Genomic DNA, 24997 nt, shown 5'->3' on the forward strand with positions numbered 1-24997 from the left:
GTAAATATGTTAGGTGACAATATCATATAGTTCTGTGGTTTTGTATGGAAAATTATTTGAGAGATTAGGCAGCAGGTCATATTTCAATTCAGCATGTCGAACTGGATTTTACCAGAGTATGATATCACCAGGCTCACAAAGTGTGAGGCCAAAATGCCTGCCATAAAACATCTTCCCAGATTGGGTCCTGTCCTGAAGTAGAATTGCTAGTGATACGGGTGATATCAATTGAAGAATATAGGGAATATAGACCCAATTTTTCCCCCTTCCCACCCACCTGCTGCTTTGCTTGGAATTTCAGCATTATAGTAAGTAATGATAGGGGACAGACAGATGTGAATGGTTAAGGGAATAATTCTATAAGATGGGTCCACTGTGCTCACCCCACATGCTTTCTTTTCCAAGAAGCAATTTATCTACATCTCTACCTGGCTTAAGAGGAAAAGATATGTCACATTCCTCAGCAAACTACCTGTTACCTACAGAAGAAATGCAGTCCTGAAGTAATAAAATAATGTTGATAACAAGAATTTAAGTTACCCTTACTTTTGTGACCTTTTCACAGACCAGATCCTAGAATTCAGAGAGATTAAGATAATTCCTGTTAGCCATAAAATCTGGAAGATTTTGTGCTTAAGAAGCCAATTAGAATCTGGTCAGCATGGGCCAAAGTGACCTAGAGTTTTTATAGCGGTGGGGACTTAAAGGTCTGATGTCATCCTGTGGTCAGTCAAATTTCAAGAGGTGAACCTGGGCATGACTCTCTGGAAACTTCTCTGGGATCCCCAATAAAACTAGAGTGCAGGATAGGCACACAGTTACTCTTATCTGGGAGAGGACCCACTCTCTCCCATGAGAATGTCCCCTTCCTACTTTTCCCATCCCTTCTAATAAACTCATGCCTGTTACTCTGAGCAATATGTCTGAAATCTTTCTGACTTGATCACAAGAAATGGAGTTTAAAGAGGGTAATTTGTGCTGCCTCAGTTTCATGGAAGGCTACCACGCGGTAACAGTAATTAGGCTAGAAGTTTTGATACCTTCTCTCCTCTTGCAGGATACAAATACCACAGGAGGAAGAGAGCATACTACCTTGTTATTACTCCTTCTGACTTAAGCTGACCCAGTTATACTTTTCTCCAGGGACTGTTGGTTAGAAAAAAAAGTGGGCCTTCTAATTGAGGAGGAGAATAGTAATTGGTGTTATTTCTTGCAATTTGTAGGGAAACAGGCAAGCTTGTAGGGAAGCAGGTGTGCTGGGAAAATACAGTGACAGTGGGGGGCGGGGGAGGAATCAACCACTTTAGCTACCTCATATTTTTCTAAAAACAAACACACAAACAAAAACTAAAGCACAAAATTCAGTTCAAAAGATGATTCACTGTCCTATTAGCAAAGGACAGTGTTTATATGCACACACGCAATAGATTTGGTACTGAACAATAAATGGGCAACCTTTAACCTATGCATTAATTTTTGCATTTGAGCAGGCACTTTTTAGAATTTCATTCATTTAACATTTTAACATTCTTAAGGAAGCCAACTGTAGGGGCTGTAACATGCTTAAAGTAAACTGAAAATCTGATAAAAAGTATTTCACCAGTCTTTTTTTTAAAAAAAGGTTTCCTTTGAAAACATAACAGTAACAGCCTCAAATGGTACTTTCAATCCCTTGGAACCAAACATCCATGAAATACCTTTTGGTTTTCTTGTCTGCCATTGTTATTTATCTTCCATTTGGCTCTAGTTTGATCCCCAAACACTTGCTTTATCTCTTTGTAAATTAAAAATCTCTAAAGTTTCTGTTAGAAGGATTTTTACCATCAATAAAGCTCAAAGGAAGCCAAGAAATCTTTTATCAAATTCCAAAGCTAACAAGGAAGAGTTAGCTCAGACTCTTTCAAGGCAGCTATTAGAGTTCCAACCAGGGATTCCTGCTGCATAAAGAGTTAGCTCTGTTTCTTGGGGAGTTTCATAAACAATGATGATTTGCATTTGTAAACTATTGCAGATGCTTCCCTCCTGCACTGTCACATTGAGAACAAATAAGACAAGGAGGTTTCTACGATAATAAATTATTTAACTAAAAGATTCTTTACTTGGTGACAGTTCTTCCCTCAACCTCTTAGTGCATATGTTTTTACAAAATTCCCATTTCAGAAAAACTGATACCTTCTCCTATGCCAACATACTTTCAGTTGGTTTTTAGACAAAAATTTTTAAAAAGAAATAAAATAAAAATAAGGAATTTCTTTGAACACAGTAGAAGAAATAACAGGAAAGCAAGATCTCTTCAGAACACAGGAATAATTAGTATACTCTACTGTGGCATTTTAGTTATATACTTGTATTATAGTTTCAGGAACATAATTCTATTTTAAAACATCCAAGGAAAGTGAATACCTTTTTAATTAATAAGATTTGAATCTAATATGCAGCAGAGAAGAAAACACAAAGAGGATGCTTACAAGGAAATTAAAACACAAATATAAGCAATACAAATTTAAAATAGGAAAGGAATATAATAGGTGAGAAATGAAACAGTCCAAGGTCTTACTGGCTGCCATTATGCTATAAATTCTTGGTTAACAGTACCATGGAGTAGTTTTAGAAGACAAAGTTACTTTCTCCAACCAAATTAAGAGACAGAAAGAAATTAAGAATTCAGCAGAGGATCCTACAAAATGCCTCTGTAGAAATAACATCTGTGACAAATGTGCACACGCATGCCCACACACAGGAAATGCAGACAAGTGAGCCGCCAGCTTCTCCTTTCAGAGTGTCATCTCTAGTTATTTCTAACACATACAATACCGCAATTACACCTCTGAACAGGGTATTCTCAGGAGAAGCCAGATACAAGAAAAAAGAATTTCTTTTTTTTTTTCTCAATTTTTCTCTTATACTTTGCATTTTCTCAGGCCCAAGATTTTAAATACTTTTCTTCTGTATCTTTTAAACACAGCTGACTAAAACATCTTTTGGGTTTTTTTTTTTTTTGTAATGTATTTAAGGCTTCCATAATATATATGTAACAAAAAAATATGTATATTCTGACAAATACTAGTGCCATCTCAAAATGGAATTCAAGATCCAATTAAATAAAACATGAAGAAAAGAAAACCACACACACATGCACATACGCATGCATATATGTGCATTGATACAGTTCATTAATGCAAATCAATCCTCATGTAAGTCTACAAAGAGTCATGATCTGGAACACATTACCTTTTGTAAATGGTTAAAATAATTTCTACATTCCAACATGCAGGTTGCAACAAAGGCCTACTCTCATTTTTCTCTCAGCCATTTTAATAAGACTCTTTAAAAATGAATATTTTATAAATGAAAATGATTGAAATTATTTCACCTTTAATGTTACTATGACAGCCGCTGGATATGCCAAACCAACCATGTGATAGGATTTTCTGTACATCCTAAAAAAGACAAAAATAAATGTATGTATAAAATTTACTTGCTTCAAGTTTTCATCTCTTCCTTAAATATAATGGAAATGATTACTCCTAATTTGCTTACCTTTTATCATTAGTTACAGATTCCTTTTGTGGCAACAGTGTTAACTATAGGCACCATTTATCTGTCTACAGTGTAATAGAAGTCAACAGCATTTTCTCTACTCACAACTACCCTATAAAAGTTAATGTGATTTTAGTTTTCATGTAAAGATAGCTTCCCTTGAATTTCATGTAATTAAAAGATGAACTCTTTGCATGAATGGAAGCTGAATGTCATGAAAATATTTCCTTTATATATTCTTGCTTTTATTTTCTTACAAAATAGAAATTGCAAGGGGGGGAATATCTATCATTGAAACTAGTCTTGAAATTAGGATTGGGTCCCGGATCCCCTGGTGTAGAAGATTAAATACCCAAGAAACACTGAGGCAAGAAAACAAGTTGTTTCTAAAGGATAGATGAGTGGGGGTGGGAACTTATCTGGAGAGAAAGGAGTCCAGAGCTGGTGCCCAAGGGAGTGGGGGTGTCCTGCCCCTTTTATAGATTTTAGGTTTCCTTTTTGCTCAGGCTTCCTCCTCCCATCCCACCTATGCCTATGTGGTGATCAAAAGGGCAAGAAGAGAGCCATCCAGGGGACAGTTACTTATGTTGGAAAATGTGATCCTTTCTCTCCCAGCAAGGTGGTTAGCAACCAGGTGATGAGGAGTGCTATCTACCCATTTCCTTTTCTTTGATAATCAGCTACCTGTCCTTTGCCCTGGTCTCATCATCAAAATTTACACAGGGATTATTTTTGTAGTTGTTGTTAAGGATACACTGGAGGAGATTATATTGACAAAAATTACTTAAGTTTGTTCAAATTTTTATCCAATATTAAAGAAAGATGATTCAGAAAGACAACCCAATTCTTTCCATTTCCATAATATTATCAATAACAATAATGTTTTTATTAACCAGTAATTGGTTTGAGATTTCCTTTTCTGATAAGCAAACAAAATGACATAAACCAGAGCTGGGAGTATATAGTTCAGTGGCAGAGCATTTGCCTATCATGTATGTGTGCAAGGTCCTGGGTTCGATTACCAGCACCAAAAAAAGAAGATACCCTAATGTGTCAAAATAGCGATTGACTTTCATTTGGGACCATGAAAGATACATGGCTCTCTACAAATCCCCACTCCCCAAAAAATGCCTGAACAACCACCATAATTCAATTAAATATAATGACATAAACACTCAATTTAAGAAACAGTTGTTGAGGAAAACATCATACATTTTTTTTTTTTTTTTTTTTGTAAAACCACTGTGGAAGATACTAACCTTTTTAATCAATGAACTTTATATTAAAAATCTGGAAGACATGTTACTCAGTTTCTATATATAAATCATCTTTTTTTAAAGGTGAAAAAATCCAAGTAATTTATCATCTTTTTCTTTTAAATCTTGACTTCTTGGAAACTCAGAATGAAAATATTTTTGTTTAATTGTCTCTTTAACCTAGATTTTTTTCTTATAAAAATATCTTCTCACTTTATTCCAGACACCTCGTTATTTTGTTTTTGTGTTTCAATTTTATGTTTATTTTAAAAAACTGTAAACTATTTTGGGTGTAGGTATAATAATTAGTCTTACCCATTCATTCTCTCTATTGGAAGATTTAAGAGCAGTTTAAAAATAAAAATACTTATATTAATTACTCCATTGAGATAGCTATAATTATTCTAAATCCTCCAGAGCAAGGAAGGTACAAACCATACCACAAAAGATCTAGAAAATAATTACTGCTAATAAGGATTCCTGGTTGTGGGTGTTTTGTTTGTTTTTGTGAGAAACAGTCTTTTCTATCTATTTTTCTAGTCAGTATTTCTAAAAAAAAAAAACAGGTGCTGGAGAAAAGAAAAGGTGGTCAACAGGGAAAGGTTCAGTGGAAAAACCAATCAGGAATAAGAAATTTTAAGACATTAAGTGATGTGAAATCATGTCAGGGAAAGGAGTATCCCTGCAAAGAGAACATGTGCTTTGAATCAGGAGTTAGCTGCTGACTGGTGGTAAGACTTTTGGAATGCTATTTAATGTCATTTATTTGCAAAAGGATTTGTGTGTGGGCTAAAGGGTATAAATGCCTTTCATAATCTAATAAAGACTCCATACAAGAAAGCCTGTATTACTATTACTATAGCTGTTCTCATCAATCTGCTGCCAGTCCCTCTGGTTCCAACCCTTATATCACTCAGAGCTCCCTGGGATCACTGGAAACTCTGGTGCCAGTGAGTTTCTCAGACTGGGAGGAGGATGAGAAATGAGTATCAGTATACTTTATCACCACGTGAACTATAAAGAAAGACTTATGGATGTACTTTATCACCACATGGAATGTAAAGAAAGATTGTCCTTCTAAAGAGACAAACTTCCTCTTTATCATACATTTCTAATTCTATAATCAGGAATAGAATTCTATGATAGAAAATTAGAAATAGAAAATCAGATGGAAATTAAGATGACTTTCCCTGGAATCAGAATGAGCGTGGGAAGAACCTTAATCTGGTTTCCTTGTGCTTTGGTAGATAGGTGATATATCACAAGTTTCTGAAAAAAAGGATAATGAATTTCCTGGGATCACAAGTTTCTGAAAAAGAATAATGAATTTCCTGGGATCCTCCAGGTGGTGAAGTCCGATTGAAAATATGATGCATTGATTTTGGAAGTTTTTACTATAATTATAAAATATAATTCAAAACCTTAAAAAAAAACACCCTATCTTATGCCAAACACCGTGTTAAACAGTGGAAAATTTAGTGGAAAAATAAGGGAAACATTCTTGTTGCTTTTGTGAGGTTTATATAAGTGGTGAAGAAAGACAAAAAAATAAGAAGCAATATATGATTAGAAACAGTAATAGGTGCCATGAGGTGAATTCCTGGTTGGAGTAGTGCTGGAGGACCAGAATCCAGAGGGATCAGAGAATGATCTGGAAAGACAGAATGGGCCCCATAGGATAGCAGGGAGGATCATTTTTAGCAGAATTCCAAGGAAGGAAAGAGTTTAGGAATGTGCTTGGAATTGAAATCAAGGCTGGTAGAGATGTTTGGACAAGGATGAGGGCAGCAACAGATGAGGCTAGAAAGAGGTGTCTGGTCAAGTGAGGTCCCATTACCAAGTGAAATAGGAAATCATCCAAAGGTTTGTACCTTAAGAGTGACAGAGATAATTTTTATTTTATAACATCACTGTGAGGTGAGTTGTTTGGAGAGCCCAAGAGAGGAAGAGGGAAGCCCAGTTAGAAAGCTACTTCCTGTTTCTGATGGTAGGTTATGGAGGCGTGGATTGGAGACGCCAGAGTAGAGATGAGGAAGTGAGTAGTGAAATCAGGACACATTTAGGTTACTAATTACCAGGACTTGCTGAGGTATTAAATATTGGCAGGGAAGCCTTAGAGGAGAAAGCAACAAAACTTCAAGAAGGAGGCTAATTTTTTAGGATTAAAGAGAAATATTTTTGAAAATTCAAGATAAACATGTTACTAATGGGGATTCAGCAGTGATTAAAAGATATCATTTCTAAATGCTCTCCTCATTAGTTTCCAAGCTGCTTATTGATTTAGTGAGCTTATATATACATTTTGATATTTCTATATGCTATAAAATAAAATTTGTTTTAAGTAGCACACACAATGGAAATTCAGCATGTCAATATATTTTACTGAATTTTTCTTAATCTTGTCATGAATAGAAATGCAAATTCAGTTGGTTTTCATCCACAGTTGGCATTTATTTACAGTTTGCCAACTTCTGCAATTTTTTCTTAACCAAAGAAGACAAAATATATTTCTTTAGTAAATTAAACATATTCTTTTATCTGTGACACTCTTATTAACTTCCTGAAATTCTATTTAGATATTTTAAATTCGGTGCTCTGGGAAATCAATAACCGTCACATGTATGCGTAAGTTGTTTTGAAAAAACAGGAATATGGTTATGGACACTCTTTTTCCTCATCCCTGCCTATTTGCCTCATACTTCTGGTCCAGCCTGGGAGAACTGAAATAAGTTTATGCACCAAAGAGGGTGTTGTTATATCACCAAACTATTCAGAATATTTTTAGGGATCCTTTACCTGAGCTAATTAGGTATGGTTAAAAAATTTGCAAAATAATGAATAATCACTCAGTGGATGCTATTTTGAGTGACATTCACATTCTGAGATATTAGAAGCTTCAGAGCTGTGGTTATGATACATGGTTAAGTTGCACTGTATTCTCCTTGTATGTACCCTTATTTATATTTTTAAAATTCAAATGTCATTCCCATTGTTCCTTTAACACAGAAAAGTTAAAGTTTAGAATGTTTATTGGAGGTGAGATCTAGAAGGAACAAAAGAAAAATGTTTTGTTCTCCCTTACAGTACATTGACAAAAAAATCTTTGTTCTTCAACTTCATTAGTTTCTCAACTATTAAATTATCTTTTTGTATGTATAATTTATTTATGTGTTAGTCTAAGGGATTTTTGATAACTACTTTTCAATTTTGTTGGGCATTTTTATTTTGGGTCTATTTGTAGTTTTATTTCTGAAACATCTTGTTTCCTAGAAAAAATAAATAAATTTTGCTCTTAAAAGTTAAAAGCATGTAAAACTGAGTCACATGATGCTGTGTTTCACATGAAAACTTTGGTGATTTGACTCCATGGTGTAGGGGCCACTGAATACCCTGTTTCAGTGACATGAGTGTTGAAAAACTTCTCAAAAGTGAAAATGAGAGAACTTTCTTCTCATGATGGAAAGAGGGGAAGAGGAAGTTCCTTTCTTTTTATGGCAGAAAAAGGCCTGCTTGACTTAGGTAAGTAGGTTGTTACCCAATACAGAATTTTTTAAATGAGCTATTACATTTTATTCAGACAAAATCAATTGTATAATGTGCTATGTGTTAGACTAGTTTTTAACAGTTAAGCACAAAAAATCATTTCAGAATGGTCATTCAAAGGGCTTTCCTTTCAGTCTTCATGTCAATTTAGTATAAATAAGAATAATACATCCAAGGCAAAAATATCTAGTTACAGGCAACTTCATCACAAAATTCCTAACCTGTTCATTCAAGTCATGGTTACCGTTTTTCTCAATGAATACAATATAGGTCTCTCATAACTTTGATACAGTGAACATATTCACTGCCTTTTAGATTTTATTTTCTTGAGATACTAATAGTTTTGCTTACCTTTCCACAAAAATTCCAGCTTGAACAGCATGCACAATGCTTCGAAATCTTGGTTTTTCCTCATGTTTCTTTTTCATCATCCCCATTTTCCTTGTAAAAGTAGAAGCCAACCAATCCCGAACTTCCGATGGGACTGAGTCTGACTGAATGTCACTGAGCTCATCTTCTGTATCCAGCAGTCTTCTGCAAAAATGTATGCACAGTAAATGTTAGGAAAAAAATGAAGAAAAGCTAATAACAAGAAAACAAGCATTGCAATTAGACTTAGTAATAGCAAATTATCATCATTAGTCCTTATTATGAACTATGTTAAAAAAGAAAAAAAATGTGGGTTAACATTGGGGAAGCTCTTAATTTCTCAAATTCATCACCTTCTAAAGGCAAGAACTAATCGGTGTGAGCAATTGCAGCTCTCCTTACAGTGATGTATAATGATACCCATTAAAAGGCTTAGACTGTTAATATATCATTCCAATAATGAATAAAACTAAGAAAAGATAGGGAAGAAAATTCATAAACAGATGTCTGCTATTAAAAGAAGCAACTGGGTGGAAAGAAAAGAGGGGGGTCAAAACAATAAAAGTTGTCTTATAATTAACAATCTTATATACATAGTATAGAGAGTATGTGCTATTTAAATAAGGCTTTGATGTTTCCAAAATTCATTCACAGGTGTAGATGCCATTTCATCAGTAAGTTCTTCAAATTTTTAGGAAAATGTTAAACTCAGGTATTCTAAAATGTTATTTCTGATATCAACACCACAGATTTTTTAAAAGTTCAAAAAATGTTAACTAAAGAAAATCAATGGATTATGGTTATCCCTCAGTATTCTTGGGGAACTGGTTCCAAGATAACACCTTCTCCCTCAATATACCCTGATCTGCTTATCCTTAAGTCCCTTATATAAAATGGCAAAGTATTTTCAAATAACCTAAGTATAGCCTCCTGGATACTTTAAATCATCTCTACGTTACTTACAATACCAAATGCAATGTAAATGCCATTTAAATAGTTATATTTTCCTTTGTTGCTTAAGAAGTGATGACAAGAAAAAAAAAGTCTATACATGTTCAGTATGGACAAAAATTTTTTTTTCCGAGTATTTTGGATGCATGGTTGGTAAAATCCTCAGACGTGGAACTCACAGTAACAGAGGACTGACTGTAGTTTGAAAGCTCATTTTAGGAGATTGAGCCAGTCAAGGTAGAAGAAGCATCTCCAGTTAAGAGCCAACACTGAGTAAAGATCTGATGGGGAACTATGTTCATGAGGCTGTGAGCAGTAGCTGAAACCACTACCCCTCTCACATATGAACTCCAGTTATATAAAGCTGCCTGGCCTGGGTAGTAAGAGCTGTCATGGAAGAAAGAACTAAGGAATCATCCTTATTTTAAGGCTTGTCATCTTCAATAGTCAAGAACTTCCTAAAGATCTGAATTGGCAAGAATGTGGACTCTCCATAAAACACAAAAATGGCATTACAGAGCAGTAGAGCTTTGCCTCCAGGAAGAACACAGGCTAGCTCTGCCTGTCATCTGACCTGATTGTTTTCTTGTCAGTGTACAATTTAATAACTTAGAGCTCTTTTTTGCACACTTTAGCTTTGACCTTTGGGTTCCATTTGCTTTGGTGAATCTCTTTGCAACAGAATAAGGGCTAAGGGTTATGAGTTAATAGAGGGAAGGAAGCCAGAGATGGCAGCATGTGCCAAAGCCTCAAGGACACATCACACACCAACAGGGCAGGGACAAAACAAAGGGCAACAGTGACAAGGCCCACCCAACACAGCCAAGTATGGACCAAAGAGAGGATCAGAAGATAATACAAAAGAGTAAATCTTTATGTTCCTTTGAATGACCATGTGCCACTGTCCCCTATACACATATGAAAGACAGTCATCTGCCAACATTTATTTTTGTGGCATTAAGTAGCATGAATGTATTTATGAAATACCTTATGAGAGAATAAGCACAACTTAAGTGATGGAGTTACAAAACTACATGTACACATAGGGGGATAAAAGAGATATAACTGGTATTAAAACTGATTAATACTCACTTTATATTATGTTTAATTTTCTGTCTGTTCTTATGTTTTAATGTTTTTAATTTACCCTTAAAAAGCCGACATTGTAATCCAAAGTAAATTATTTTTTCTGCCTTTTTGCCCATTTGAAACTAGATTCATCAGCCCATTTCAGGAAGATACTCTACTGTGTGACTTAAAATATTCATTACTTTAAAGTTCATTGCATTTCTATTGTCTCTTATGTGGTGATCAAATAAAGCACAGAGCAGGGCAGGTGGGACAGGAACCATTGTGCTGTAGCCCTGTGATGTCACCATGCTCTAGGCATTCTACTCCTGCCTTGTCTTGTCAGCTCATCTGAGTAGAATGATAGACATGAGGAAATTGTTGCCAATTCCTCTACAGCAAATTTGATGTTAGTGACCTTAAAAATATATGCCCTAAAACTCATAATTATCTAAGGCAGATCATCAAACATGAGAAAATTAGTGTGTGAGAACAATAGTCCTCACAGTGTATGTTACTCAAAAGTCTGGCAACTCTCAGTCCTAGCGCATCGGGTTATTTATTTAGAGAAGAAGAGCATATATGAGATTGCAGGAGAAGAAAGTGGTATGGATTAAGTAGTGGGCATGGAAATAAAAGCAGTTAGTGTGCAAAGAGAGAAGCATAGAATATGCTATTGTATAACTAAAAAGCAAATATTGAAGACTAATAGGCACTTCTGTGATGGTTAAGTTGATGTGTCAACATGGGTAGGTTATGATATCTAGTTCTTTGGTCAAATTCTCATCTAGATGTTACTGTGAAGATATTTTTAAGATGTGATTAATATTTAAATCAGGACTGAGTAAAGCAGATTAATTACCCTCGAAATGTGGGTGAACTTCATCTATAGTTGACGGCCTTAAGAAAAAAGAGGTACCTGGAATAGGAGGGAATTCTGCCTCCAAGACTGCCTTTGGATTCAATACTGCAACATTAACTCCTGCTGAAATTTCTAGCTTGCTGAGATATCTTGCAAATTTCAAGCCCCAATAATCACATGAGCCAATTCCTCAAGTCAATCTCTCTTTCTCCATCACTCATGAACAGTGTGTAGTAACTACCAGTGTCAATTATAAATCAGACACCAATTGCTTATCTCCATTACTATCTGTTTAAGAGAGCATATAAACCCTATTTCCATTTTTCTTTTCTTTTTTTGGTACCAGGGATTATATCCTCAGACATTTTTTATAGTTTTTATTTTGAGACAGGGTCTCACTAAGTTGCTTAGGCCTTGCTAAGTTGCTGAGGCTGGCTTTGAACTTGCAATCCTCCTGCCTCAACCTTCTGAGCCTGTGGGATAATAGGCATGTAATAGGCACACCCAGCCCTATTTCCATTTTTAAAATGCAATAAAAATCTTATTTGCAATAAACTACAATGCCTTTTTAGTCATTATGAATCCAAACACCGTTATCTAAATTATCTAAATTATCAGGTTGACAAATTATTGTCAACCTGTGCATTGATTAAAAATTGAAAACTTAGAATGGCCCCCTTCATATGTTTATTTTAAAGAAAAAAGATTAAAAAGAAAAGAACAGGGTGAAATAATTATGAGAGGAAACACTACTTTAGATAAATGGTCAGAGAAGGTGTTAAGATCTGAGGAATGAGAAAGAATTCTATGTTAGATAGTCTGAGAGAAGGACATTCCAGGAGAAGGAAAATGCAAAGGCCCCAGTCAGAATCAGTACTGAGCTGCTTAAGGAACAGAAAGGAGGCCAAAGGTGACTGGAGAATACTAAGCCAGAAGAAAGGAGATCATGGCAGGGGTCAAACATAGATAAAATCAGCTAAAATCAAGCCCTTGAAGAATTTTTGTCAGATTTGCAAGGGAATGTCTGTAACGCCTTAAACAGGCTGTGATGTGATTTATGTTTCTAAGAGGCCGTTGTGGATGCTGTGGGGAAAATAGAATGACTTGTAAGAATGATGTTTTGAGCTCACGAAGAGTTACAGTTAACTGAGCACAATACATAAGTGCTCTTTCATTTGCTAAGTTCATTACCTTTCTAGGCCTTAATTGGTAGTGAATATTAGGCATCATTTTTCCTATACTCATTATGCCTTTTCACCATGAGTCAAAGTCCTAATGGTATTTTATTACTGTTGTTGCATTTTTTTTCCTGTTCTATTTGTTTGTTTCTCTTCTTCAGGGAAATAGGTTATGTCTATCAGGGGTCTCTTTCATCTAGTTTCCATATCTATTATTTTCCCACTATACCTTTTTGTTTGTTTGTTTTTTAGAGTAATATTGTCTTTCCTCTTGTCCTGTTTTTTACCTCTCTTCCTACTGGATAGATCTTACAAACAAAAACTAAACAAAGAAACCATGAAACTCAATAAAACAATCAATTATTTAGACTTAATAGACATATATAGAATATTCCATCTCAGCAGCACATGGACCCTTCTTCAAAATAGACCATATGTTATGTCACAAAGCAAGTCTTAGCAAATACAAAAAAAAAAAAAATAGAGATAATACCCTACATTCTATCTGTCCATAATGGAATGAAATTAGAAATCAATAATAAAATAAAAAATAGAAGCTACTCCAACACCTGGAAACTAAATAATAAGCTATTGAATGATGCATAGATAACAGAAGACATCAGGGAGAAGTTAAAAAAAAATTCTGAGAGGTAAATCAGGACTCAGATACAACTTATCAAAAATCTCTGGGACACTAGGAAGCAGTGCTAAGAGGAAAGTTCACTGCATTAAGCTCATTCATTAAACGAAGAAAAAGTCAGTAAACGACCTGACATTACATCTAAAAAGCCCTAGAAAAAGAAGAACAAATCAACACTGAAGGTAGTAGAAGACAGAAAATAATTAAAATCAGGGCAGAAATCAATGAAATTGAAACAAAAGAAACAATCCAAAAAATTGACAAAACAAAAAGCTAGTTTTATGAAAAAATAAATAAAATTGACAAACCCTTAACCACCCTAAGGAAAAGAAGGAGAAAGAAAACTCAAATTACTAAAATTCATGATGAAAAAGAAAATATCATGACAGACACTATTGAAATACAGAAGACAATTAGGAACTATTTTGAAAATTTATACTCATTTACATTTAAAGTGTTTCATTTGTAAAGCACTTTACTTTCCTAAATTTGTAGCTTAAAGAGTGGCTTTCTTTCTCTGCTGAAGAGTCTTACTTTTCCCTTGCTTACTGGGCTATGCATACCCACCTTTTTTTATTTTTCCTCCTTGTATTACATTATTTATTTCTTGGTATTAATTTTGTTATTTTTTTTTTTGGTACAGAAATGGTCATTTCATTGTTCTTAAATTTACAGTGAGCATTTGGAAATACCTTTATTCTTCTGCCATGGTTCTTTGTTCATGGTTTTCCGATTCTTTTTCACTTTGATTTTATAGAATTTTTGTATGGATTCTGTGTTGGTACATTTTCAATTTATTTTTAAAATTTATTATTGCTTATCTTAGGGTAAGCAATATTTTTTACTGAATATATTTTACTGAATCAAAAGTCTGAAGGGAAGGACTGGGAAAACACATACAGCAGACAAGAAGGAAACCTGGGTGTGTCAGGATGTGGGTCATGGTGTACTAGAAGTCTTTTTCTTTCTCTTCGGCTGGCAAAAAATGGGTAGCCACAAGTGTGCTCCTCAAAGATCCTTCTCTGTTCTATAGCACAGTTGCAAAATGGCCTCTAAGTATCTCCAACCATTTATGCACCCATCTCTGCTACTCTGGTATGTGAAATTGGGCAAGTCTTTATAGCCAGCCAACTGTGACCTTTTTATTCTGGACAAGGAGTTTCTTATTTTGTTTTTGTTTTTGTTTTTCTTTCAGAATGAGTGTTATTCTCTAAAGAACTCTGTGTTCTGCTCTTCCTGAGAACCACAATCTTGGGCACTTTCTTTATTTAAAAAAATTCATAGTTTTTTTTTTTTTTTTTTTTTTTTTTTTTAGAGCAGATTCGGGTTCACAAAAAAATAATGAATTGAAAATTCAGAGTTCTCATCTATCTCAGGTCCACCCCCACCTCCACAATTTTCTCTATTTGGGGCCTATTGTGTTTTGGTGGTGCATTTGTTTTAATTGATTAGCCAATATTTATATATGATTGTCAATTAAAATCAATACTTTCCATTAAGGCTCACTGTGTTGTACATTCTGTGGGTTTCGACAAATGTATAATGAAGTATCTACCATTATAATATCAAACAGGATAATTTCACTACCCTAAAAAATGCCCTCTGTTCCCTGTATTCCTTACTCCTTCTAGCCCCTTTTTCCATGTCCCTGGAAACCACTGATCTCTTTACTGTCTACATAGTTTTTCTTTTCTCAGTTTGTCTTATACCTGGAATCATCATATGGTAAAAAACTACACCTTTGTCAATTGGCTTATCACTTAGGAATATGCATTCAAGTTTTTTCCATGTCTTTTTTATGGCTTGATAATTCATTTCTTTTTATTGCTGCACAAGAACTAGTTTTTATAATATGGATAAACTACATTTTAAAAAATGTTTTCTAGTATTGAAGGTCATCTTACTGGCTTCCAAGTTTCGGCAATTGTGAATAAAACTACAAACATTCACAGCAGATTTTTCACTTCATTTGAGTAAATACAAAGGAACACAATAGCTTTGCTTAGTTTTATAAAATTCTGCCAAATCTGTCTTCCAAAGAGGCTGTACCATCTCGCATCCCCACCAGCAACAAGAATCAGTGGTGAAGCCAACTGCATCTCTTGCCTGGCCTGCTGCAGTGTCTCCTAACTGGCCTCCTAGCTCTTTCTTCTGACATAGTTCAGTCTCATGTTCCCTCCTTAGCCAGAAGGATTTTTTTTTCCTTTTTTGGGGTACTGGGGATTTAATCCAAGGGCACCTAACCACTGAGCCACATACCCAGCCCTTTTCATTTTTATTTTGAGACGGGGTCTTGCTAAGTTGATTGAGGTCTTACTAAATTGCTAAGGCTGGATTTGACCTTGAGCTTCTCTTGCCTCAGCTTCCCGAGTTGCTGAAATTACAGGTGTGTGCCATCACACTAAAGGTTTAAGATAGATCATGTCAATGTCTACTTCATAAAGTCCTACATATGTCATCTCAAGTAAAGTCTCCAATTTCATCTCATAACAAGTTCCCTGTTGGTCATTTTTTTTCCATCAACTCTGACCTCCTTGGTGTAGGCAAAGCTGCCAAGTTTGCTTCTGTTTCTGGGTCTTTGCACTCTCTTTTCTTTCTGCTCAAGATTCTGGTATGAGTCATTTCCTCACTGGATTTGGGTGGAGAGGGCTTCCCTGGTCATCTATCAAACCACCATGGTAAGTACCTTAATTCCATCTCTTTGTCCTGCTGTCAGCACTTTCACTACTTGATGTCATACCATGTGTCCTGGTTTGTTTATTCATTTAGTGATCACAGTCTGTGGACTAGACTATAAAGACCTTGGGAGCAGAGAGCTGGTCTGTTTTTGTGCACTGTTATATTGTCCACATTCAAAATAGTGCAAGGCACAGAGCACACAATGGTTATATTCCCATCAAATAACTAGAAAATATCTAGAAATATTTATCCTCAACTATGATAGGTGATTACCCCTTGGGGAGTGGCGTGAGAATGGAAATGGTAGAAGTTTTAGTCTGGAGTCTTGTGTCATTTGATTTACAAGAAGCAGTTAAGGGAGAAATTTATGTTGTCACCTTTCTCAGTGCTGCTAGGTTAATTTCTCCTTGAATAGTAACTGTATAATCTTTTTTAAAAAACAAGTTGTAGAGGGAGATACATATAGGTAGATGCTCATTGATTTACGGTAGAGTAAACATCAACTTGTTGTAAGTTGAAAATATCCTAAGTTGGAAATGCATTTAATCTACCAAATATTCTAACTTAGCCAGAGTATCAGTTTTTCACTCTTGTGAGTATATGACTGACTGGGAGCTGCAGCTTATTGCTGCTGCCCAGGCTTCATGTACTGCACATCATTAGCCAAGGAGAAGATCAAAATTCAAGATTAGAAGCATAGAGTCTACTGAAAGCTTATTTGCTTCCCATACATTTTATGTGGAAAAGAATTTGTTTTACAATATTTTTCATTAAGGAATTTTAAAATAATTGCATTATTTTTGTGCTGCTAGCCAAGGAATCCAGTATTTCTGTCAAATACTTTTATGCTCATTTATCAAATAGAGTATGCTAAGAAATGCCTAATGAACATATTAATAAGTGGTAGCAGACTCAAGATCATTATTCCAGTTTGGAGATTTAAAAAAAAGGTTGAAAGATGGATAACATCTAAATTGAAACAATTTTTAAAAACTAAATTGATACACTTAATGGCACACCTTTCTCCCCTCCATCTTTCTCTTATTTTGTGTTCTCTCTCTCTGGCACCTGCTTTGTACTCTGTCTTCCTATTTCTTAGCATCACATGGGCCCTTCAAGTATCCTTTGATCAAGCTGCACAGGGCAGGAAAGAGAACTAGAATGTAATGTGGACATTTTATAGACAGAATTATCATCTGCAATTTTTCCTGTACAATTGTTTAAGATGAGTTGAAATATTGGGATATTTACATAAGATGATGCCACTGAAATATCTAAGACTATTTTGTCTTAATTTTATCTCTGGGATTTATGTAAGTAAGTTGATAAAATGGGACCTCAAATGTTATAATTAATTTTGCTTTTCAAATATCCAACAGTTTGATTGCTCTTCATTCTACTGTTAGAAGGCAGAGTGAGCATAATTCTTTACCCCTAGGAAATGGAGACTGTGTTTAAGAAAACATGAAAACAGAATCATTGATGGATTTTCCTAGGAATTCTTACAGTGCATGATGTAGAAAGAAATGATAAAAAGTATATACATAAAATGTATCACTGTTGATCTCTGAAAAAAAATGCTTTCTCTATTTTTCTCAATCCCAATGGAGTCAATAAAGCATAATTGAGAGGTTCCTAGAGCAGGCTGTGTGTTGAAGGGGGACCAGAGCACTGTGAAAACTGGCTCCACATCTGATCAGTGATCAACTGATCCTTAGGAGCTATTTATATTCCAAAATTTTTCTTGAAATCAGATGACATATCTCCCAAAGGGCTTATATTTTGAACTAGAAAGCTTGCAGGGAAAGGGAAGTAAAGGAGGAGGCGGCCATGGAAGGAGAGGTCATGGGATTTTGACTCTTACAATTTGGTGTCAGTGAAAATATTTCTGTCTACAGTGGACTCTTGGAAAATAGTTACACCCAAGCAGCCACACAGTTATTCCAGGCAATTAGTGTCCACAATTTTACTTATTATCAAGTTTCAAGTGCTAGATATGGTTAGGAGAAACTGACTTCTCTAGTTCAAAATTTTCTTTTTCGGTCATATTATTCATATAAAGGATACATTTAAATAAGCTAATTCAGTTCCATTTGATGGACCCAGGGTAGAGCATATTTCTTCCAAATACTTCACAATTAATATTTTAAAGTTGTTATCGGGTGAATAAGCTACTACATACCCTATCCTACCTTTAAATAAGTTTCATAAAAGGCTAATACATTGGGTTTGAATTAGAAGTTCTCAACTCCTTGGATGATAGGGTTAGGCCAGCTGGTTTTGGTTATCCTACTGCACCTGTCTACATCTCAGGCCCTCACTTTATAGCACTCACACAGAAGCAGGTGGCCACCACAGCCTCCACGTGCATTTTCCATCAATCTGCCTAGTCTTCCAAGTAGCTGCATTCTGACTGCTCTTTGGGATGCTGAAATGCAAACAGTAGTACCCAGGACCTCTTCAAAGAAAGACCTAAGAAGGAAGCTCACTTAGACTTAGGAGCCTGGCTTAAAGACCTTTAAATAGGCAATTCCAGGTACCCAGTGTACAAAATATGGTAGAGGAGCACCTTGAACAGGGCAGGAAATTTCAAGATCCTGTTAACTAGAAGGGGAGAAGGACATCAGTTTTAGGTTGCTGATTTTGGAGCCCTATCTACCTCTGGGAGGAATGCACCAAAACAGGGCCATTGTTGGGCATCCTGAGTAGGGTTGTGCAGTTCAGGGAAGCATCACTACTGACCCAGGGTTAAGGCTGAAACTGAACTTATATACTGCAAGCAGCCTCCTTGTGGAGCCTCTCCAACATAGCTGGGGGAATTGAAAGGTTTGTCTGTCTGCAGTATGAACGATGAAAGATTTTTTGCAAAAGTGGTTCCCTCACAGGGGAATCCATTGTTATTTCTTTTATTAACGTATCTGTGTTCTGAGCTGTACCCCAAAAGAGAAAAAAACACCCTACGATAATACCAGCACTTCAACCAGGCTTCAAATGATCTGAGGACATATACGGATAATGACCCCAGCTAACTTTATTACTTATACCATGAAGCAGGAAAGGAGGCAAACTTTCACTCATTTAATGTCATGAGCACCATGAGGAAGATGTAAATATTAATTATCATTACATCTATTTTACTGATAAGTAATTCGAGGTTCAGCCACTTAAATGATTTGCTCACAGGAGAAGCCATATTGGATTTTTGAGCTGATGTCTGTCTGATTTTGGAGTCTGGAACTGTAACTGAGGGGTTTTGCACCTCAAATGCATGTTTTTTCTACAAATTATCCAGGCTACCTTCATGTTCAGTCGATAATGATACCAACAATTATTATTCTCTGTCTCATTTCTCCCTGGAAATTCAGACTTATAAATAATTAATTTTTAAAAATCACAGTGGAGGGACTGGGGTTGTGGCTCAGTGGTAGAGCTCTTGCCTAGCATGCATGAGACACTGGGTTCAAACCCCAGCACCACATAAAAATAAACAAATAAAATAAATGTATAAAAAAATCATAGTGGAGTTTTGTTCAACAGGGAATTTTGGAAGAGGGAAGTTTAGATTTATTTCCAAAGCTGATATTTCAATCATATTCTCACAGAGAAATATATCTGCTGGCAAAATTTCAGGGTACTTTGAAGTACAATAAATTTAATGTATAAAAGAGAGAATACATTTGAAATGCCATATCTGTTATCAGTAATGTACTTCCTGAATGTGAAGCACATTAAAATATATTCTACCAGGCCACCACCAAAGCATGTTTATTTATCATTTATTCCCTTTCTTGTTTCAAAAACGGTTTAAGATGGCAGACTTACAAATTTATTTTAATAACTTTATTTTTTAAAGAAGTTTCTTTCCTTTTTCTGTCAATTTGATAAATCTGATCAATGTTTTCTCTGGTTTTGTTTTGTTTTTTTTTTAATGTGGATTACTTGCATAAGAGAGACTGTGGAGACTGCACACAGACCTGTAAGAGGTGACTGTACCGCAGAACAAAGGACAGGACCAGCCTCCCCTGTCCCCAAAACTTGCTGTGAGGCACAGCTAATCTCCAATATAGTAGCCCTTGCTCAATATCCCTGTTCATGAAAGAATTTTCTGAAGGGTAGGGAAGACATTTCAGCCCAATATCATCTTTTACACCACTTGGGGAAATACTGAGCCACACTCATGATAACGCATTAAATTTGTAACCATCAAAGTTCTAATGTTCTCTCTGTATCTCTCCTTTGTAGCCTCATTGTGACATCTTCTAGAAGAGTATTCTCCAAGTGTGTCCCTGGGACCTTGTTAGAAATGGAAATTCAAGGGCATCAATGAAGATATACTGAATCAGAAATTCTGAGAGTGGAGCCCAGCACACTGTTTTATCAAGCCTTCTAGGTGATTCTGATGAACACTATCATTTGAGAACAGCCCTGTTTCTCCATTCACAGCTTGACAATTAATAAAAATCTCTCTGCTCAGAAAATATGATTTAATTCTCTTCTATGATGTTAACATAGCGGCACTACTTATTTCATGTGTCCATTATTTTACTGTGAGTGAGGACAGTTTTGGTGAATGACATGGGAATAGACACGTGGAAGAATACCTGTGAAAGCATCTTCATTGTAGAATCCTTTATATTGATGTTGACAAATAGGAATTATCTATATGACACTTGATTTCAAAATACAAAAGTCAATTTCTCACTGTGCAGGTGTGAAAAATGAGTGCCAGAAAGCCATGAAATATCTTCCAAAGGCAGAAACATGAGGGAAGATAAGGAATATCTTTCTTTTTAGGCCCATGAGGCCAAACTAGTAGAGATGATAATGGCAAGGAGTTAACAGTAGCTAAAGAGAATAGTAAAATAAGTATCAGTGTATATGAAGAATATTTCATAAATATTTATTGAATAAATGTATAAAAGTATAAAATAGGCAGAATCTCCAGTCTTATATATTTTCAAAATATTAAGATATTTGCAGGGTTAGGTATTAAATTAGTAGCTAGGTATTTATTCCAGATGAGGAATAATGCCACTTTTGTTTGTTTCTTTTGATGCAACTGTTACATATGTTAACATTTTCCATCAGGTTCTGCTTCATTCTGAAAAGATGATATCAAAAAATAATTTTTAAAAATATTCCTGTTACCCTATGCCCCTATGTCTATATATTGAGCATGATTTCATTCACCAATTCAAGTTATATATGACTATATATGACACACCATTACCTGAAGGATAAGAAGAGCCCTACTCTTGCTTTTGAGTTTCAAAATCTAGGTCTAATTAAAAGAGGAAAGGCCCAGGCAAAGAAAACATCAGACTATGAATCAGTCAAAGCAAAGTTTCCAACCTAGTGATCATCCAGAGATTCCCTAGGTTAATGAAAAGAGGTCAGAAAGGGAAGCAGGAGAAATCGAGGAAGGGACACTGAATCCTGTCTGACCTCCAAACCAAGAAAACCATGAGGAGGGCAATAACACATCCAGATAAATTTCCAGGAAGGGAGCTGAGAGCCCTATCCCACTCCTAGGTGGACCTGTAGGACAGCAGGATGCCAGTGAAAAACTGACTGGTGGTCTAGACAGAGGCCGGAGACAGCCTCACACATAGGGCTGACTCAGATGAGACTAATGGGGAGATGAGAGAAAAGATGGAGGGCTGACAGAGGCAGCACATATCTTGGAACTAGGCTTGCTGATGGAATGTGGAAAAGAATGAGGAAATTCTCTTTCACCTAATGAGAAACAAACCTTAGGTATCTGATTTCCAGTACTTGATACTTGCTCAAGTACCATTGGTGTTATTTGGCTGTGCCATGGGGTCAATGTGGTTTGTGGGCTACCTTGGAAATCTAATCAACTTCTTACCTTGTTTTATGAAAAAATAAATTATGAATTTTAAGTGGCTATTCTAGAAACCAAACATTTGTGTACTGATTTATTATTAGGATAAACTGACTTCCTGGAGCAATTAGAAATTAAGAACATGGGTTTAAAGGGTTTGGAATAAGGCAGACCTACATGGCCAGAAGAATGCTCTCAATGACAAATGACACTAAACCTAAGTCAAAGTGGCTTAACAGAGAAATTCTGTTATTTTCCTTAAGAAAAAAACCTAAAGGTAGATTGACTTCAGTAAGGGAATTTTAAAATCAGCAGTCCAACAACATTTTCAAGGACTCAGGTTTCCTTCATCTTTCTGCATCATCAAGCTTAATATTAGGTTTGGCTTTATGCTTTTAGCAAGATGGCTATATCAATTTCAAGCATCATACTCTCACAAACAACATCCTTTTCTATGGAGAAGAAACCTTCTGGCAATAACCCTATCAGTCTTTCCTGGAGACAATTCTAATTGTCCAAATTGTATCACATGTGAATGTCTAAACTCACTGGCTGGGAAACTCGAGACTGGTAACTGGTTTAAATCAATTAGTATTCACCCATCCTGGGTCTGGTGCTGAGGTTGGACTCTCAAAAGAAGATAGATTTTTTTTTTCATTTTTTTAAAGAGTAGGTTTTGTTGACAATGAAGAAAACAAAAATGAATGTTGGGCATATTGCATTTGAATTTGAACTTGTCTTGGACATTTAATAATTACATGATCCTAAGCAAGTTACTTTCTTTCTTTATGCCTTGCATTTATTAACTTTACAGTTATGAATATCTCATTCATAGACTTTTTTTGAGAATTACATGCAGTAATATTGGCAAATTGCATAATATGTTGCCTTAGATATAACTATCAAACAATTTTCATTGTTAATGTCACCATAGAAAAGAATAGTATTTAAAATAACATTTTTCAAATCCAGAAAACATTCATTTATATTTTACTGACTCAAAAATACCACAGTAGTGAGATTAATATATGGATTTTTTTGTCCTTAATGATATTTTTCTGAAATTTTGTAGGAAATAACATACCACATCTATATGATACAGAACATATAAACCCAATCAAAAGTAATGTGACTTTTCCTAAGCCTGGTTTCCTACTCCATCTACAGGGTGAGAAGAGCCTATACACACAGCACTCCAAACAGCAGTCCCTCCCCACAACTAACACCACAAGCATAGAATTTGTAAAATTTATAATTTGCTTTTTTAAGGATTCACAGAGTTCCAGCAATGTCTTAGCACATTTCTCTCAAACTGATTTTCTTAGGGGCTTCTCCAAGTAAAAACAATCTAAAAAATATAAGAGCCCATATTTTAAATGCTCCTCCAATGAGCAAATAATAAGCAGCTTTCCCTTGCCAACCTCCTGGTGGCCAGGATAGTTCAGTCTGAGCAAGGGACTTTCAACCACAGGAAAGACTATAGGACTGCAGAACAGAAAGGGCTTGAGATTTCATCTTCCATGTTAGAAAAGCAATGACTAGAGAGAAAAGAAAAATCTTTTGCCTAGAAGCTAATTAGGATCAGGAATGAAGCCAGGCAGGAGCTGCTGACCTGCCAATCAAGGGCTTTTCTCAACATGCCCCACAAACCCTGATCCAGGCCTCCTTGTTTGTACTGACATAAACATTTGATTTTCACAGTAAAAAGGACATAGTTGTTGTTTTTGAGGAAAGCTCTCTCCTCCATTCTCAATGTGTAGGCAAGTGATTTAAATAGAACTGACCTCCTATGTGTCTCATGGGATGCTTGACTCCTGAACTCGTGTATCCAGTTCTCCAGGACACAATGATTGTTTGAAGGATAAGCATATTACCTAACTAGAGGCAATGAAACCTAAGAATATGTCTGTTGGATCCTGTGGGAAAGAAAACCTTTCTATTCCTGCTGGATTTGACAGGTTGAGGGTATGAAGCTTGGAAATATTGCCACCACCTTCCTATAATTCAAAGCATCAGAGGAGAACCGTCCAGAGCAAGCAAAACAGAAAGGTTGATCTGTTGACATCATCTGTGCCCTGAATCAACCAATGTCTATAGGCAGCAGTAAGAACCACTAAATTAATCATTCAGTTGAAGCTGGCTTGGTTCAGTTTCCAATCATTTAAAATTGAAATATTCCTAAATACTGTTCATTAATGCAGTTCTTCTCCATTTTCTCTTTCATACTCTGACTCTAAATGTCAAAGGAGCATGCCTGAGTTAATGCCATCATGATGGGCAGGTTGTAGTGACTACATACAATGAGTTCATTCTCCATTTCACATGGATCTCTGAGTTTTGCAACCCATTGCTCATACATGGGCCATAATTACAGTAGCACTTTTACATGCTGAGAAGTGAAACACTAACTGACCTTTCCTATTTTGGGTGCTACCTGTGTTTGTTATTTAAAGACCCTTGGCTGAGCACTAGTTAGCACCATCTTCATCTGTATTTCCTACCTATGACCATTTTTCATTTTCCTAAATAGCTTCCCAAGGATACTTTTATCTAATCTATGAACTTTTTTCCCCTTTTTATTCTAGATTTTTTTAAACTTTGTTTCTAGGCTGCAGATTGCAGCCTTTCATTCTACAACCAACATGAAGCACAATAAGAAAAGACTTCTTTGAGCATCTGTCCCTATTAATAGATTGCTCTATTTCTGCTCTTTTGTCTACTAGTAAATTCTTGAAAACTCATCAATACTAATTACTTCACAAAGATATTCCCCACTTATTTCTTAAACTACCATAATATGGCAAGTAGCTTTTTTCTCTTTACTGAAACTACACTTTACAGGCATCAGTAATTTCCTCATACATACATTGGTCCTCATTGTGGCATTTGATTTACCCTTTTTAGTGTCCCAGCTCTCTGCTAACTTGGCACTCTGCATTCTTTAGATATGCCACCTGCTTCTGTATCCATTCTAAGTCTCACTTTTGATAGCTCCATGCCTGCCCTTATGTACTTGTCTCCTCCTGAACCCTCTGCCTGTCCTTGACTTCCCTCCCACTCCGCATC

At 35.7% G+C, this 24997-nt stretch overlaps 1 protein-coding gene and 1 long non-coding RNA gene across 6 annotated transcripts in view; one reads left to right on the forward strand and one right to left on the reverse strand.

The window, feature by feature from the left end:
- Window positions 1-24997, reverse strand: part of Pde1a (phosphodiesterase 1A) — a 366193-nt gene that overhangs the window by 79032 nt on the left and 262164 nt on the right. For all 5 annotated transcript variants that reach the window (XM_058580302.1, XM_046447395.2, XM_058580301.1 and 2 more), the window contains 2 exons: window positions 8691-8873; window positions 3374-3440 (listed from right to left, as the gene is read on the reverse strand). In XM_058580302.1, coding sequence (XP_058436285.1) covers window positions 3374-3440; window positions 8691-8873 — 250 coding nt within the window. The remainder of the gene's footprint in view (window positions 1-3373; window positions 3441-8690; window positions 8874-24997) is intronic.
- LOC124094543 (uncharacterized) lies at window positions 15877-20564 on the forward strand. The gene is made up of 2 exons (XR_006852270.2): window positions 15877-16085; window positions 20329-20564. It is a non-coding gene; the product is annotated as an uncharacterized LOC124094543 (long non-coding RNA).

Source organism: Marmota monax, unplaced genomic scaffold (assembly GCF_021218885.2).
Source record: "Marmota monax isolate L192 unplaced genomic scaffold, Marmota_monax_Labrador192_F-V1.1 WCK01_AAM20220418_F8-fsc00007, whole genome shotgun sequence".
Taxonomy (NCBI): Eukaryota; Metazoa; Chordata; class Mammalia; order Rodentia; family Sciuridae; genus Marmota; species Marmota monax.